General features: G+C 36.9%; 1 protein-coding gene across 7 annotated transcripts in view; it reads left to right on the forward strand.

The window, feature by feature from the left end:
* The window catches only part of FACE2 (farnesylated protein-converting enzyme 2), a 130197-nt gene that overhangs the window by 110865 nt on the left and 1664 nt on the right, over positions 1-17668 (forward strand). For 2 of the 7 annotated variants that reach the window (XM_089811256.1, XM_089811254.1), the window contains exons 7-8: positions 2718-2801; positions 17322-17423. In XM_089811256.1, the coding sequence (XP_089667382.1) occupies positions 2718-2801; positions 17322-17392 (155 nt within the window). In that variant the 3' untranslated portion in view covers positions 17393-17423. Of the gene's footprint in view, positions 1-2717; positions 2802-14989; positions 16050-17321; positions 17424-17668 lie in introns of those variants that run through there. The other 5 variants (XM_089811252.1, XM_089811253.1, XM_089811251.1 and 2 more) reach the window with 3 other exon arrangements.

A 17668-nucleotide genomic window follows, 5' to 3' on the forward strand; every position in this document is an offset into this window, starting at 1 on the left:
ACACATTTGAAAAAACATTCTACAAAGAAGAAGTCTTATATGTTTTGTACAAAGGAATAAGGAGCTTTAATATGGCTTTATAATATAAATTCATTTAATTTATTTTAATAATAAAATAAAAGGCCCTTTGTTTATTTTTATTAAAGGCATGGAGAATTGAACTGCAGTTGATTGGTCCTTTATAATCATTTAAAAAAATTCTGCAAACAATTTATGTTAGATAAGTGGAAGAGATCATGTATGGCATTTTAAACTTGGTCATCATAGATATTGTGAAATATTTAGTTTTTTTTGAATATGTGTCCAGTCTGTCTCCTTGACCTTAGGAGTTAAAGCGCAATTTGGACTAGTTTAGAATTACGTATATATATATTTAATCCTTCATGTCTTGGTTATTAAACTATTTATAGTTTATGTGCACAGAGCATTATAAAGTTGTACGTTACAATCTTCATTGTAGTTGACTTTGTTGCCTAAATAAGCTAAAGCGCTGATCTTTTTATCATTCAAGTATTGGATATATATTTGAAGTTAGAAAATTAATAATTTCCTTCTTAAAAATCTCAAATCCATTATTGACAAACATTATACAAAACATCCAACCATTTTGAACACTCTGCATTTAGTTTTGTTTTATTTGAGTTCAAGGACTTTGCCAACCGAAGAACTCTTCAAAGCTTAAATTTGCTTTAGAAAAGCTTTGAACCAAGTGATCAGGTTCGAGGAGAAGGTATTCCCACTTAGGTGTAGTGGAGCCCGAAGCGCAGGGGAATCAAGGTGATTCTCGTTCGTTGGCTATAATTGATTATTAGATCCTATCAGAGAAGTGACAGGATCTTGGATTTCCAATCTGTGGTTTTGGGAACCAACATACCCCACAACAAAAGGGGATTGAGACTAATTCTATATCCAAAACATTGTACTATTGTTGGTTAGGTATACTTTGGGCTCACCTAAATTAACTATTAATTTGCTTAGTTATAGGAATCAATGTTATAGTCAATTCATTGTATTATTTCATCTTTATGTTAATTATCTTTGTGGTGACATGTGATGGAAAAACAATCCCTACTTCAGATTGGAACGAGCTGACAGCGTAGTGGCAATGGTGTTGAGTACTAACTAGAAGGTCCAGGGTTTATGTTGTGAATGGGCCATCGAAACTTGAAATGGTATTAGAGATAAGCTGGGAGCTCTAGGCACCAAATTGTGGCTTGAGGGAGGGTGTTGGAAGAACAATGCACCCTTTAGAATCTTAATGGCCGATAACGTTGTGGTAGGGTATGTTTAAGAAGTTTAAAATTGTATTAGAGATAGGCTATGGGTCCCAGGTACCAAAGAGTAGCTTGAGGGTTGGTGTTAAAAGAAAAATCCACCCTTTAAAATGTTAATGGGTGATAACTTTATGGTGGGTAAGTTCTAGGTTAGAGATGTGGTCGATGAAATTTTAACTTGAGATCTACTAATAATCTGAAGTTGTCCTTGGGTTTTATGAACACCTTTTCTTGGTTTATACTAGTATAATATATCTGTCAGTTATTATACCCAAACCACATTTATTTGGGGGTTTTATGGCAGTAAAATATATCTATCAGTTGTTAGGTCTGAACCGCCTTTTCGATGTAAATGATTTGACCAAATCTTTGGTGTTTCATTTGAATTTTGTTCCTATGTAGTGGGTCCACCATTTCAACTTTTTGATCAATGTGTTGAGATCAGTGGATGTAATAGTTCTGTAAATACTCAATAGTAATTGTCTGAGATGCCTAAAATGACAACATCATAAAGGTAAGCTATCGTTATAAATTGGTCTTCAGCATTTGAAAACTGTACAGAACTTTCAGTAGTAAGTTTGTTTTTTGGTCCAAGGGTAGCATCCGCTACCTTGGATATTTGTGTCCAACTCGATGTGCATGCCATAGAAAGAAATCTAATTTCTTTGAATATTGGTAATATTATTTTTTGGTTTTTTATTTCAAATTCAACATATTGATATAAGATTTAGCATTAGTTAGTTTTACATGCATATTCTTTCTTTCCAGTTAAAAAAAAACGAGATTGGTCATATTTTTGAGTGGCTATATTCTATACATGTAAGTTCAGTTCTGATTTAATTCTATGGCTAGTGGTTTTCTGTATTTTGATTTTCAAAACTTACAGCTATTTCAGTTTTTCCAATAACTACAGTTCCATATATTTAGCATTTGAGATTTCTATTGAGAAATAAGGTTTTGTCTGCTTTTGGAGCACATGGGAACATTTTGTGCATTTTAGCTTACACTCAATGAATTGGTGCTCCTTATGCGAATTTCCCAAGGATAATTAAGAGACTATAGAAGTGTGTCCAAAGGTGGAATTCCATACAGAGATATATGTATGCACAATCTTGAATCTTATCGACCAGGTTTTGAATTGTACCATTACCATTCTGCCTTTGTATATGCTTGTTAGTACAGACCATCCATATGGTTAAAAACACTTGCTTGAGGATGAAGAACTGATATTTAGTTATCATTTAAAGGAACCATTAAAAAAAACCCCTAATAAGCTCCTATAGTTGTTCAACTAGAATGATGTCTTTCAAAGACTGATGTATCTAGAAAATACTACTGGATCAATTTGAATGACATACCAGGATCCATGCTTTTATAATTACTGCACCTTTTGTTTCAAATGTTGTCTTTGTTTGAAGTTGTGGTTTCTTGCATTTTTTGCAGGGCATTTGGTTGCTCCAATTATGGCACATACATTTTGTAACATCATGGGATTGCCAAGTTTGTCATGTATACAGAGAGGGAAAGGTAACAATAATTCTTTTGATATCTATCTGAAGACAGCAGTAGAATAATTCAGGATGAAATATTTTAAATACTTCTTCTATCAAGGTTTAGGCCTTGGCCCATTGTTTACACAGGTAAGTGGTTGGCACTAGATAAAACCATTTTTAAATTCAGAGTTTTTCATATTATATGTTGACTTTGTATTGCAACATTGTTTACTGTTCGCTTTTAATAGTATAGAGTCCAGAATAACCTTGCAAACTTAGTTCCTATAATTTGAAGCATACCAAAACAATCACTCATGCAAAAAATGTTTACACTTCTCTGCAACACCTTAGAATGGGACTTAACTCTATCATGAGGCTGTTCATATCCTAGGCCAATTTCAAGACAACACCTGAAAAACATTTCCTAGGCCAAGCATTAAGAATAAATATGATATCACCTGGTTTAGGATGTGTTAGTTAACAGATTCAGAATAATGAATAAATGAACTCTCTTTGCCCAAAAGTGGAGACAAACTGCTGACAAACAGTTGGAGAGATCTCCATTGCTTGGATGCTCTTCCTCTGAGTTTTAGAGGTACAATTCGCTCTTAAGGTATCATTTGGGTTTTTGAGGTATGCTTTTGACTGGAACATAAAAAAGCTAAACACACACCTGAGCATAGGCATGCTGCAGATGGATTATTAATAAATAATCAAAGGGGAATTACAAATTTCACCCACTCAGCACCTGATAGTATAACTTCTTTCAAATGCATGAATAAATCGGAATTCATAGATTCCGTAGAAACTCATTCCCATGACCCAAAATAACTGAGGAAGTATCATGAAATAATTGCAAGTTCACAAAGGAAATCTACAACTAACAAAGGGAATCAATTAAACACAGTTTTAAAAGAATTCCTTTATATCCCCATAAAATCCAGAGTTCAAAGACTCCTCAGCTTCTGTTACAAAGATTATGCTTGAAGCAGAAAATTATTTTTCTCTTACCCTCTAAGAATGCTAATGATAAAAAATCCCTCCTATTTCTTATGTCAAAGCATATGAGCTCAGAATGCTGTCCCCTTTACTTTCTTTGGATTGACTATTTAAATAATTTCCTTCTAGAGCCCTTTCAGTTCCCGTAACTGACTCTTGAATATCTGACAAAATTTCTTTACCTTTTACTCAAATGAATGGCCATGCCATATTCCAAAGTCTCCATTTGACGGTCTCTATGCCAAACTTCTTATTTTCTTTTATGCTTCAGGTCTGAGTTTCCTTAAATAGGCCAACCCTTTATGGTATTGGAAATGGAGAAAAACTCTTCTCATTAAATGAGAAAGCCTTAGTAATTCTCAGGGGATGCTAAAAATGTCGATGAAACTGATCCATCATATCAATTGATGGACTTTTTGGAAATACATACAACACTGCCATGTTCGCACCTTTGAAAACAAGCCAAATAACATGTTTGTCTGGTCCGAGCATGAGTTTTGAACAGATTCAATTGTCTTTGTTGTTGTCAGTGAGTGGCACAAAAAGCAAACTTTTGAATCTCAATTTCATTTGGTTCAGCAGTATGAAAAAGTGATGATGCATTGACTCCACTGAATTCTTATTTTTTTGAAATTGCCAATAAGGTGATTGTCAGGTCTGGACTCCCATTTGATGGACTATTTAAATAATTTCTGGGTCTCTGATCTGTTCCTGTATCTAAGAGTTCCTCCCTATGTAAAATGCTGACCTAGGCCATAAGTTATCACTTGTCAGTACAATATTAGAGTGCAGCCTCCTCCATGCTCCATCTGTGTACATCTTTGGCCCTTGGGAATGAGACAACTAGCATTTTCAGCTTGTTCTATCATAGAGATCAAGTCTACCTTTGTGTTGGAGGACTTAGTCTACCTCCCACAGGGTTATTCTCAATTCTGCCCAGTTGTAGCCAATGGAAGACAGAATTCCAGAGCCTCCTCCAAATATGAACACATGATCAATTAATTATTTTTCACCCTGCAATCATCTGTACTGTCATTGAGCTCTTGGAATTTTACCTTGAAATACTAAGATCTCCCAAAAATAATATCAGCTCAAGTAGAGTCAACCAAACAAGATGAGATTGGTAGGACTTAATTTTTTTCTTTAATTTGGTCAAGATTCAAATTAGGGCCAACAACTAGCTCTGATTGGGAACTGCTTTTCTTGGGAGAAGTTGAGAGTGCCAGCATCTCTAGTACAGGTCAGTGTTAAAATCCATTGGGCAACTGAGTCAAAAGAGTAACAGCAGAACAAGGTGCTACTTGACAGAGGGGAAACTTCGCATAAACGAAAATGAACAAGCCACAATTGGAAAACCAAGGTAACATAAGATTATGGAACACCAAAATTTATTTACAAATATTTATATATATATATATATATATATATATATATATATATATATATATATATATATAGGCAGAATGCTCCCTACCTCAAGAAGGCTCCAAGTGAGTTATGCAGAACCCATTGAGTAGCTGAGAAAAATAAACTCAACGACAAGATAACATGTTGGAACCCTGGCATACCTGTGACCTTGGTTGTGAGCTTTCTTGTTGGATTCTAACCTTGACATTTTCAACATGTGTGAATGGTCTGGGTGAGACAATATATTCAAATAACCATTGGTCATTGAAAACATATCTAGAATCCATTGAATCAATTATTGTTGAATGAGTTGAAGTATTAGGATATCGAGCTTTTGAATGCACCCTTTGATGATTTGTATCTGCAACTTGATGGCTGGAACATTCCTCACTCACCATGTTCTCAAGTCGATGATAAATTTTTGTCCTCTGTTCTCTAAGGATAGTGTGCTGTGCTTTCAGTTATGATTCGCTTCAGCAGCAATGAACCACCCCCTCCCAAGGATAGCATCATACTCCCTTTTCAGTGGAATCACTACAAAGTCAAGAATAAAAGGTTGTGTACCGATCATTACCCATTGTGCCATTAAAGACTGGATCGGCTTGATGTCGTGCTGATCAGTACCCAGCAAATTAAATGTTGGTGGCCATGGCTTTCCCAACTTCTTCCAAGTTTCCTCCGGTAGCACATTCACCCTTGATCCTCTATCGTCAATGGTTTCTGTGAGGATGGTTCCCAAGATACTCATCCCACCACCAAAGGGTGTCGCCGACTATTTACTACCAGCAGCATTGGGTCTGTCGAAGGGCTGGTCGAACCTTTTGTATGGTTTTTTTGTACATGAGGGTACATGGATGACGTTCAAGATTGTTGTCTTCAGTCGCAACATAGTTTAAAGGTCCTTGATTTTCATGAGCACTTCAATCTGCAACACTTGTCTCATGATATTTTGTTGAAATTCGATACATAGTGAAGTTTTGGAGGTGTTATGGGTTTCCCTTCACTCTGCCATCATCTCCTTCTCAATGTCAACCTATGCCTCTCATAGCCTCTCCTTCTCCTTACAAGGCTTTGGGTTTGTAGCCTTCTTCACCAGTGCCATTGTGAGCAACAAAAGCTGGTGTTCTCTTGATTTGTCAATTTTCAACAAGTTCAGTCTTGGACTTGGGTAGTCACCAGGACCACGCCACTGACATAGGTGTTAGGGGATCTCCTCCTTTTGGTAGTCACACTCAAAGTGTCACCATTGACAAGCATGACATTGAATCATTGACCGAACTCTAGCATTGTACTAGATATAGACTCTGTTGTTCATGTTATTATTATTATTGCTTCTACCACCCCTTTGGTTGTTTTGATATCCCCTAGATGATGAGGTTGTGAGGTGGCTGCGCCAACAGACATCGATGACTCTTCTTATGTGAAGAGTACATGTGTGCTTCGTGTCTTCATATTGTATGGACACTCCTCAATATGACAAATGTCGCAAAAGGCCTTTTGGGGGCATGTGCCTTTCATGTGGCCCTCATCCTTGCAATTTATGCACCATAAATCTCCAATCGTCTTTTTGATGCTCCCCTTTATAGCCTTAAATTCCTTCATCATCCTTGCACATCATTTTGTAACACGAACATTCTTGTTGTCCTCTTCATCATTGCTACTTGCTTCAGAGTTGTCATCATCATCGGATTGGTGCTTCTTTCATGATGCCTTATTCTCACTATTTATTCCCATGGCATGGTTGTATGCTTCCACATTTGCTGTGGGAGGCACAAGCTTCATTGTCTTTCTCAAGTAGGCTTCTAATTCCTCCACGAACCACTTCTTCAATCCATCGACCAATTGCTTCTCCATTTTACTAGTAACTACTCGAGTCCCCATGTACATGTGCACACTTCTATAGATTTCTACAACAATTTCGTAGTCATTGCGAAGCAGTTTAATTTTCTCTTGGAATACCTTCTTTAAGTTGGTCCATGAGGCTACCTTGGTTTTGTCTACTTTTGAAAACCAATCCATGGCCGCCCCTCGTAGGGTTGTTGGAAATTGTGTCACCCATTCATTGTGATCAATCTGCCCACTAGCCAACTAGATTGTCGCATATGTTATGTAATGCCACAGGGGATCCTCCTACCCATCACCCGTAAATTGCAGCAACTTTTGATTTTTTGACATTGTAGATCGAGTTTTTGTATTGTTTTTGTGCACCACCTTGAGTATCGCTTGTGAGTACTAGGTTTAGATAGAATGGTTTTTGTGTTTGGTGCAGTTGACCCAAACATATTGTTTTAACTAAGACGCTCTTGTGTCCTCTCTACACCTTTGGCTGCGATTGTTTCCCTCTCTTAGAAAGTAAAGTCCACCAAGATAAAACTAATAGGTGGGGGTGAATCAGTGATCCAATTAAAACAACTTTTATCAACCTTATTAAATCTGAAACATGTAATCAATAAGTGCAACAACCATAGCAAGATCACCATACACAATAACACCAGATTTTTGAACTAGGGAAACCTTTTATCAGAGGGAAAACCCCAAGTGGGGATGGTACCCACAAAATGATGTACTGATATATAAGTTCCTTGTAAGAGGATGGACTTTGTTAGGAATCAATGAATTACATTTAGTACATATCAGTCCCTGTTAGGAGACTTTGAATCCCTATGAGGAGATTCCAACCCTATTAGGAGTTGTGGAAGGCAGGAGGACCCACTGTCCAACCAACTTCAACAAAAAGACCACCAAACTCACTGTCCAACTGGCCTTTGTATTATCCTTCGCTAAATAATACCAAAAACAACTATCCACTGCAACCTCTTTGCCAAATACAGTCTCTATATTAGCTCGTCGTGCCTTATCTACAACAAACAGTTCTCTAATCTCAATATCAAGTTCACTGGATCTTACATCCAAGTCCAAGAGGCACATTGTAATGTTTTTTGATGATCAGGCAATGAAATGATTTTATAATTTCTACAAGTGCCTGTAGTGTGTATTTTGCGTTTAATTATTGTTGTGGATCCAATCCATCCACCTCCGTCAATTTGGTATCAGAGTTGGAAGGAAATAATTTCAGATTGTGATAAAAGAGCAAGCGATGTTCTCGTGCTTCCAAATTATGGAGGATTGCTTTATGTTATGAAAAAGACAGTAGTTTTGAAGAATGCCACACAAGAAATGTTGAGCAGTTGTGAGAAGAGGGCAAGAGGGCAAGTTGGCAAGAAAGAACATTATTGAGAAAAATAAGACTTTTCATGAAGATTATGAAGGAACCAAAGTGTTTGTAAAGCATAGAAGAAAGGACAGAGGAAAGAACAAAAGGTATGGTGTGAATTCTTATAATTATTTAATGACATTCGAGAAATTATAACAGCCGAACAATATTGTGAGGAGTTTAGTTGTCAAAAGGGTTTGTTTCAAGTTGTTTGAAACTTTACTTTAAAAAATCTGGAAGTAAAAAAGGCATTTAGAATTCTCTAAAAGAAAGAGTAAGGTGTGTTAAATTGTTGATTTCAATGGGAAAAGCTGGTAGAGTTCATAAAAAGAAGACAAATAAGTTAGAAGAAGGAATTAATGATGGTGAAGAAAGAAAATGCAAGTTTATTGTGTGAAAAAGATATTTTGCAAAAATAATTGGCAAAAGTAAGAAATGAAATGGGAGAAGAAAAGTCTAAATTTTTAAATGAAATTAATGTCTACATAGAGGCGATTGAAGAGCTTCAGAATAGGTTAAAATTTGTGAAAGAAGTACTTAATTGGCAAGTGAAGGAGTTTAGAGAGCAAAATAAAGAATTAGAAGAAAATTTAAAGTTGTTTGATGATGTTGAAAAAAAGAACAAAGTGTTTGAAGAAAAGGTGAAGAAATTGGAAGAGGAAAATAGTATGTTAAAGAAGTGTCTACTCTGAAACAAGAGAGGGAATGTTTGAATGTGAAACCATTTGTATGTGATGTATCATGTGACACAAATGATTTGAGTGATTTGGGATTGAGAAATGTGATTTTGCTGTTTGTGATGAAAAGTGTAAGAAAGAAAATGACAAAAAGTTTGCAAATTTTGTTTGTTATGATAATAATAGTGTTGGTTTGAAGATTATGGAGAAAATGGGTTTCAAGGTAAAGGTCTAGGAAAGCGTGAGCAAGGAATAAGGAATCCGATTGAGCCTACAGTCAAGCCAAAATATCAAGGTCTTGGATATGCTATAGACTTTGGAAAGATGAATAAAGGTTCAAGAGAATTAATTGAAGGAATATAGATTGTGCAATGTTCACACTGTAACAGAAAAGGGCATACAAAGGATAAATGTTGAGATTTAAATCCGTGTAATATTTGTGGTTTGAAGAATCACTATGCAAAAAATTGTTGGAATATAGAATCAAAGACGGAACCAATGACAGGTTGTATAAAAATGTATTGCGGATGGAGCTATGGATCAAATTGGCAGAAAATTGCAGGAATGATCATAGGTTTATTCAGGCACAAATGTTCAAGTGTAAGAAGGAATGTAGTAGCATTCGAAAACAGGTTAGAGAAAGGCATCAAAGAGGCAAAAGGTTTCAATGTCTACAAGTGTGGATGTGGACATAAGAAATAGGCAAAGAAAAATAAATAATAATCATGGCACATAGGAATTTGTATGCGACAACATTTGAGGTTGAAATTAGGGGGGAGTGTTGGAATGTATAATTTCCTCCTCAAATAAAATGTAAAAGAAATAATAGAGGATTCTAGAAATTTCAGCTGGATTCACAAATAGGGTTAGGTAAAATTAATATTTAGGTTTGTAAAGTTCTAGAAGTTATTAATGTTTAGATAGTTCTGGAAAAGTCTATTTGTCTTACGTCGGTTAATTTAGATGTTTCCAAAAATAATCAAAGACCTCTATAAAAGAGGCACATTGTAATGTTTTTTGATGATCAGGCAATGAAATGATTTTATAATTTCTATAAGTGCCTGTAGTGTGTATTTTGTGTTTAATTATTGTTGTGGATCCAATCCATCCACCTCCATCAAAATCTTTTCTGAAACGAGAACAAAAACCTTGAGGATTTGACAAAAATCTGATTCATCTTTGCAGGTGGACTTACATCAGTTCACAGCCGGGCAAATCTGTGAAGTTATAATCTGTAATGTCCCTCCCTCACCTCTGAAAACTTAAGATTAATTTATTAAATTCTTATTCCCTTTGGCATTTAATAAATTAATATTTTAAATGCAGATGTATTTCAGTTGTCTAAAGGAAACATTATAGGCTATGTTCCCCCAAGTTTCCGGTACGGGGACGGCAGGGGACGGCGGGACGGGTTTTTGGGACGGCAAATTTTTTGGCGATTTTGGGGACGGGGGGGGACGGGGACGGCTATATATGTAGGAAAATTTTAAAATATAGTAGATACATTGAAATTTGTAAATATACATGTCATTCATATGAAATTAAGCACAAAGCATGTCATTTAAACATTATAGAACCATAACATACAACATTTGAATGCCATCTATGAAATAATATCCGATTTTAGTATTTTACTATTTAGTATTTTAGTATCCAATTCTCAAAATGCATATCAATACAATATCAAAGAACACTGAACAATGAACATTAAGTTATTAACCATTGTCAATAGCATAAGACTCATAATGATAAGCATGATAAATCATAAATCTGAAAATCAAAATCAAAATATGCCCAAAGCTATAGGCTGCCATAAAGTAATAAGTATCATATAATCAATGTATCATAATCATGTTCATGTTCAACATAAAAAGCAAAACATAGAAAATGAAGCAGACTGCTGCTCCTATTCTGCCTCTACTAATCCATGGCATCAAAATCAGAATCCTCCTCACTGTCATCCTCCACAGGAAGCATAGTCTCATCTAATGGAACCCCAACCAGTCCTGGTGCTATGTCATCCTCATCTATCTGGGCCACATCCTCAGTCTCAACATCCCATCGCAAAGTTGGTGTCTGCCTATACTCTGGAGTCTGGCGATCGGCAAGTCGAAGAGCATGATGCACTATCACTAGCTTCTCCGCTCTTTTAGAGGTAAGTCTATTCCTCTTGATAGAGTGGATATACGAATATGTGGACCAGTTCCTCTCTGTAGCTGAAGAACTAGCAACCTGTGAAAGGAGGCGACTGGCAAGTATCTTTAACTCAGGTGTATCTCTCCCATGCCAAGTCCACCATCCAATAGGATCCCTCTGTGCCAAAACAACTCTATCCAACCTTGCTTGTGGCTTACCCAAGTTTGGGCCACGAAAGTTGGTGAAGTCAAGGAACTGTGCACAAAGAGTAGAGGCATCTTGAGCTGAATACATCTTATCAATTGCTTTTGTGAAGCCATCCAAAACCTCAGGATCATCACATGGGAGGCCCCTTCCACTCAACTGTGCATACCATTTGGGATTTAGAGCAAATGCTGCCATATGAAGCAGGGTATTCATTATGTTCCACCTCCGTGTCACAATAGGCCTAATATGCTCCTCATAAAAGCCCAATGTAGGATCCTTTGCCGCAACAATTCTCTTCATCTTACCCAACATGCTGTCAATAGTCTCATAGATCTCTCCTAAACTAGGAGCATCAGTATCAGCATATCTAATGACATCAACAATGGGTGCTATGACAGAGCAAATGTATCTGCAAGATCAAAATGCCAAAAAAAAAAAAAATCAGAATTAGAATTTTAAGAATTTTAAGATTATTAGTAGGAAAATCAGCAAGCAAAAGACTAATAGTAAATTTAAAAACCAACAACTTACTTCATTGTGGACCACCAACTCTCATCAAGGATCCTTTGCCTCACCGCTTTTCCTTCAGTGGACTTAGAATGAGACCATCGTCCCCACTCTGGATTCACCACCATCAATTGAAGGGCCTCATACACCTCGATCATCCTCTTTATCAAGATGAAATATGTGCAATACCTATAGCAACAATTAAAAATTAAAAATTTAAACTTAAACATTAATGAATAAAATTTAAAACAAAAAGCATCACATGTAAGTAAACTTATAAATAATTTTTTAAAATAACTTAAAGTTAAAACAAACTAAAAGTAAACTATACTTATAATTGACATACCTTGTCTCGGCTGGTTTGAGGAACTCCTTCTTAGAGAAGGACCTGAATAGAGCAAGTGAAGTGTGGTGGTTGCAAATAAACATTTGCACTTCTCTAGCTTTTAGCACTGCTTGCTTCACCCATTCAATCTTCCCTATGTCCTTCAATGCATTGTTCAAGGAATGAACACAACAAAGGGTCCAAAATATGTGCCTATAAGCACCCTCTATCATCAAACCTGCTGATTTGCACACAGGTGCAGAATCTGTGATAACCTGTACAACATTAGAGGGCCCAATCTCCTCTATGGCATCTCGCAAAATGGTGAACTGAAAATCTGCATCCTTCTTCTTTCTTGAGTAATCTATGGCTCTCAAAAATAAGAGCCAGCAGGGGATGTGACAATGATATTGATGAGTGGCCAATGTCTAACATCGGTCTACCCATCCATCACAATAGAGCAGCCTGTCCTAACCCAAGTGCGTCTCATATCCTCAAATAATAAAGCAACCTTTGAGTACTCTTCATCTAGGATAGTGGTTCGTAGCTTATGTTCACTGGGGGGCACAAATGAGGAATTCATGCTCATAATATCTTTCACCATTTGTTTATAATAAGTGGAACGGGCTGCATTATATGGGATACCATTAGCAACAAAGAATCTACCAATGGATGCCTCACACTTCTCCTTTGCCTGTGCATTAAACATACTTTCCACCGAGCCCTTCTCACTACTACTTATCTTTCTCTTCCCTCTAGACCCACTAGGGCTGCCACTAGTACCAGTGGTGGATGAAATATGCCTAGATGATTGTGAGGGAATGGATGGTGATGTCACTATCAAATTTTGCCCCTCCATTTCAGCTTCTAAGTGCAATCTTTGACATTCTAATTTTTGTTCATCGGTTAGGTTAGGACAAGCTTTGACTCCTTGGCATGTAAACACCTAAAAAATGTGACTTCACTCTTGTATAACTGCCCCTAAAATCATCAAGACAAACATGACAATCCCACACCCTAGTCCCTCCCGAATTCTTTTTATCTTTTGGCCTAGGTGTGACATATTGGAGAAGAGGTTTTTTCCTATTGAAAGGACCCTTTGCAAAATTCTTCATAATGTCGGAAGGGCATTTAAACAAATTAGCTTTAGGATTGGGTTTTTGCCTAGTGTCACTACTAACAACATCAACCTCTACATTTTCTTCTTCACTACTACTACTTGTACTCCCATTCCTGTTCATTGTGTTTAAATATATAATTGAATAGATATATGAGCTGAAACAATGAAAAAAAAAAAAAAAATCAGACTTTGCAAGCTACAAATTTATTAAAAAAATGATAGATGAAAGCACAAAGAGTTTTATACTTACTTGGTGGACAAAATAGAAGATCAAACCCTTGGTCAAGCTCTTGGAAGCAAAACTATTACCTCCTCTACTTGCAAAATGAAAACTTCAGCTGGCTGCAACATAAAATGAAAACCAAAGAATGGTTAAAACAATTTAAATGTGTTGAGTTATATACATTTTAGGGTTTTTGGAGGAGTGGGGCCCACTAGCGGACCAAAAAAGACACAACAAATGTTTTTTTTATGTTTTTTTTTTGACGGCCAGCCGTACTCGGTACGGTCGAGGGACGGCTAGACGTCCCCTTTCGTACCGGGGACGGTTGGCCGTCCCCCTTTTGTCCCCCCCACGTCCCCAAGTTTCGGGGACGTCCCTTGCAAAAAAGGGGAATTTGGGGATGGTTGGGGGACGTCCCATACCCGTCCCCCCATCCCTAGAACGTCCCCGTCCCCGAAACGGGGGGTTTTAGGCCGGATACGCGTCCCCGGGGAACATAGATTATAGGAAATTATGTTTGCATGTGGATCAAAGAAAGGGACTAGATCGCATAGTGGAGGCTTGTGTGGAAGGTGAGTAGTCAAGAAATCAGGCATGTTATGCAGGAAAAGAGTTTTAGTGGAGGAAGATTCGTCCAAAATGGAAGGGGGAAAACAAATCTTTGAACTGGGAATTGCAGACCAGGAGACATTGTATTGGTCTAACTGTTGTGGAGGCGCACAGTCTCATCAATTGTATCTATCTTTGGCATTGAGAGATGATGTCCATGATGGAAAGAGTGGCGTGTTAGGTAGGAAAGAAGGAATTTGCAGACAAGAAATAGAAGTTTAATGAGTTAAGGGCATGTCCTTTGAGTTAGCGGAGACCTATCAGGAATCTCTTTTCTTTGGCATTGAAAGATGTTGTTGTAAATACGTATTTACTATTTACACTTAAGTTTACTTAGGATAATGCATTTTTGTATTAGTTGTCATGTAGACACATAAGAGTTTGCACTTTATTTGAGCATATGTTGTCTCACACCCCTTTTTGTGTGATACACCTTTGTGTTCTTATCCTCTCATTGTTGCACATACTTTCATGCACGATGGAGGATAATCCACTCTTGGTGGACATGTGCTTAGTTGTTATGCTCATCTCTTGCATGACTCCTAGTCATCTTGATTGCCTTTATATACAAGGCACTTCTATGATGTATTTATCTGGAATCAAATCATCTGATTATCTCATTTGATCATCTGTTGTGTCTCTTGTGCTATCTTTTATGCTTCTATGTATTCGCATTATATTCATTGCCTTGGGAAAATTCATACGAAAGAGATGACTAAGTTGTATCTATACTAGGGATTTGAATGCAGAAAATTGTTGCATATATGAAGGAACATTCTGAAATAGGCATTTTTACAGATAGTGGTGCATTGGGCTACTGAGCATGCAAACCGTTCGAGTGCATTTCCATTGGGAAGAGACGTGGAGGTTTTTCCTATAATGCCAAGTCTGAAAACAACAACATCATCCTGAGTGTGGATTGCGGATATTGACAACAGAGCTAAGAAGGGGGGAGTTGTGATGTTGGTGCCTTTAAAGCTATGATTGAACTTGGAGGTGGGAATATGAATTCAGAGGAAGTGGGTCACTGCATGACAGTTTCAGAATCAGTGACACAACTTCTAGCACAAATAGGAGCCTTTGAACATTACTGAGAGCCGGTGGTGAACAGACAGAATTTGCAGGCACATTAATGGCTTCAAGATATTTGCAGTTGTTTTCCTGTTGATACTGGTTGAAGAGATTTTTGAGAGTAGCAGTGGATAATCGATTTGGGAAGGTTGGGTGTGAAGCCTGTGCAGAGGAGCCAATGTGGTAGGACTCTGGATGCATTCAACTGGGTGAGCGTACACAGCTGCAGTAACAATGTAATGGTTGTTTGATACTTTCTCTCATTTCTTTAAATTTGTTACACCTTGGAAAGGTCAAAATTCTGTTGCTTGTGTTGTATGAGTTCCTGTGATAAATTAATTAAACAGTTAATCATGAATAGCTGTGCAATTTCGGAGGTATCCATCAGTTGTTGCAACCAGTTTTAAAGTCTGTTGAAGGTATACTTTGTCGAGCATGAAGGTCCAGTAAATAGTGAGGATAGGCTATTATATAATCTGAAGACAGACAGCAGTGCTTGAGGTATTTCATATCTGTACTGAAAATAAGATTGTAATGTTTTATCTTCACATTTACTATCAAGCCTCTATGATATTCAGCATAAACTGTTGCTTAAATAGAAGTCGGTTTGATGCAAAATGATTTTTAAAATTTCTGGGGAATATTTAGAAAAATTCTGAAAATAATATCCTAAGGGGATATTACAGTTAGTGCCTGCTGCCCACGGCATTTACCCTTGTGGACGGTTATGCTAGTGACAAATTGAAACAATCTTGGAATTGAAAGGGCATTTTGCAAATTTCTGAAAGAGTGGATGGAGGCAAATTGGTCTTGTGAAATAGTACCTGAGTTTGGATTTTTAGAATTAGAAGGGTCTACATATATTTTATTTACTTTTCTTTTTTCCAATTCTCATGACTCACACCTGTTGCTTCTAGTGTTTTCTTACAGTAGCAAACTGAAACTCTTAAAGCAAAACAAAAAACATATTTTTAATATTTATAAACATAGAGGCAAGCTTATAAACAAAAAAAAAAAAAACTGGCATAATACGACAATTGACATTGATTTAGCTTCAAATTTGCATCTGTTATTTTGTTTTAGAGTTTTTGCAAAATGTGCAAAATGCAATGGAGAGATGTCCAATCTCACCTCTCAAACTCCCTCCTTATATGCAACCCTTAAAGTATCAGCTACAAAACTCAAACAACCACTGCCAGTCAAGATGGATGATGAGGATACTGCAAAAATGAAATGTTTTTCTTTTGGAAGGGATTTGGGGTGTATAAGGTGTTTACCCCTACATTCCTTTACAACCAGTACACTTTTTAGAAAACTCCTTTCTTCACTTAGCAAAGGTTGGATGCGGTTAGGGATGCTTGGTCGTCTCTTGGTTGGGGGATATCTGAGATATCCCTGATTGTCCAATGGATGGCTAAGCATCCCATTCATTTTGATTGCCATTTTCGAAATCAGGGATGTCTTGCCAGTCGTTTCAGAAAAAATAGAGATGGGGGGATGGCAAGGGATTTACTCTAGCATCTCACCATCTGGAAACAGCAGGTGAAATGGGTATCTGGGTTTTCAGGGGTGGGGATGTGTGCCTGTGTAACACAAAAAAAAAAACTTGATTATCAAATGAAGAGGCTCCTCTTAAATGCACGATAGTTTTAAAACATGCATTTTGTTTTCCATAAGGAAATAAATACAATGCATGGCACATGTATTAAGATTTGCAATTGGAGGAAGTGAGCTGAATGTATCAATCAGCCTCTCTTTAATGTTTATTTTAAATTCTACATATCAATTAGTAACGATTTGATTTTTCTTTTGGAGCTTGGTCTAGACATGATAGACTAAACCATAGAATTGTGGGACGAGTTGTTTTGTCCCCACAAGTTTTAGGGAATACAGAATTGATTGATAGGTCCAGGTCCTCCGACCAACATTGATATGGGTGATTGAAGGTGGTAATAGAAGGTATGGGTGGGAGGCCCCTACTGTGCCTTTTCATTTTATTTGAATCAATTTCTGGCCATAATTTTCCTTTTTGGTTTCCATGTGCATGTGTCAAATGAAGCAATATCTTGGATTATATCCTGCAGTAACAACTATGGTGTTTCTGGTTGGCACAAGGGGTTTGCACTATAAGGCCATTGATGAAGTAAATGTTGTTTGCGTGGTAAGAGAAGTTTATGGCTGATTTTATGAATTTGAGAATTTTTAAGAAAAATCAGTGTAAGTTCTTAAACTTTAGAATGCATTTACCATTTTTTGGATCTAGGGCTGATTTTGTTTTGTCAATTCAAATCATGATTACTTTTGCCCTCCTTTTAACTTGCAATTCGGTAAAAATACTGTGTTCTTTTCCAAAAACATGTACACAAATCTCCGTTCTTCCAATGATGTAATATTATAAATAGCTCC

This window comes from Cupressus sempervirens, chromosome 11 (genome assembly GCF_028749045.1).
Source record: "Cupressus sempervirens isolate cs-2001-9-10 chromosome 11, ASM2874904v1, whole genome shotgun sequence".
Lineage (NCBI taxonomy): Eukaryota > Viridiplantae > Streptophyta > Pinopsida > Cupressales > Cupressaceae > Cupressus > Cupressus sempervirens.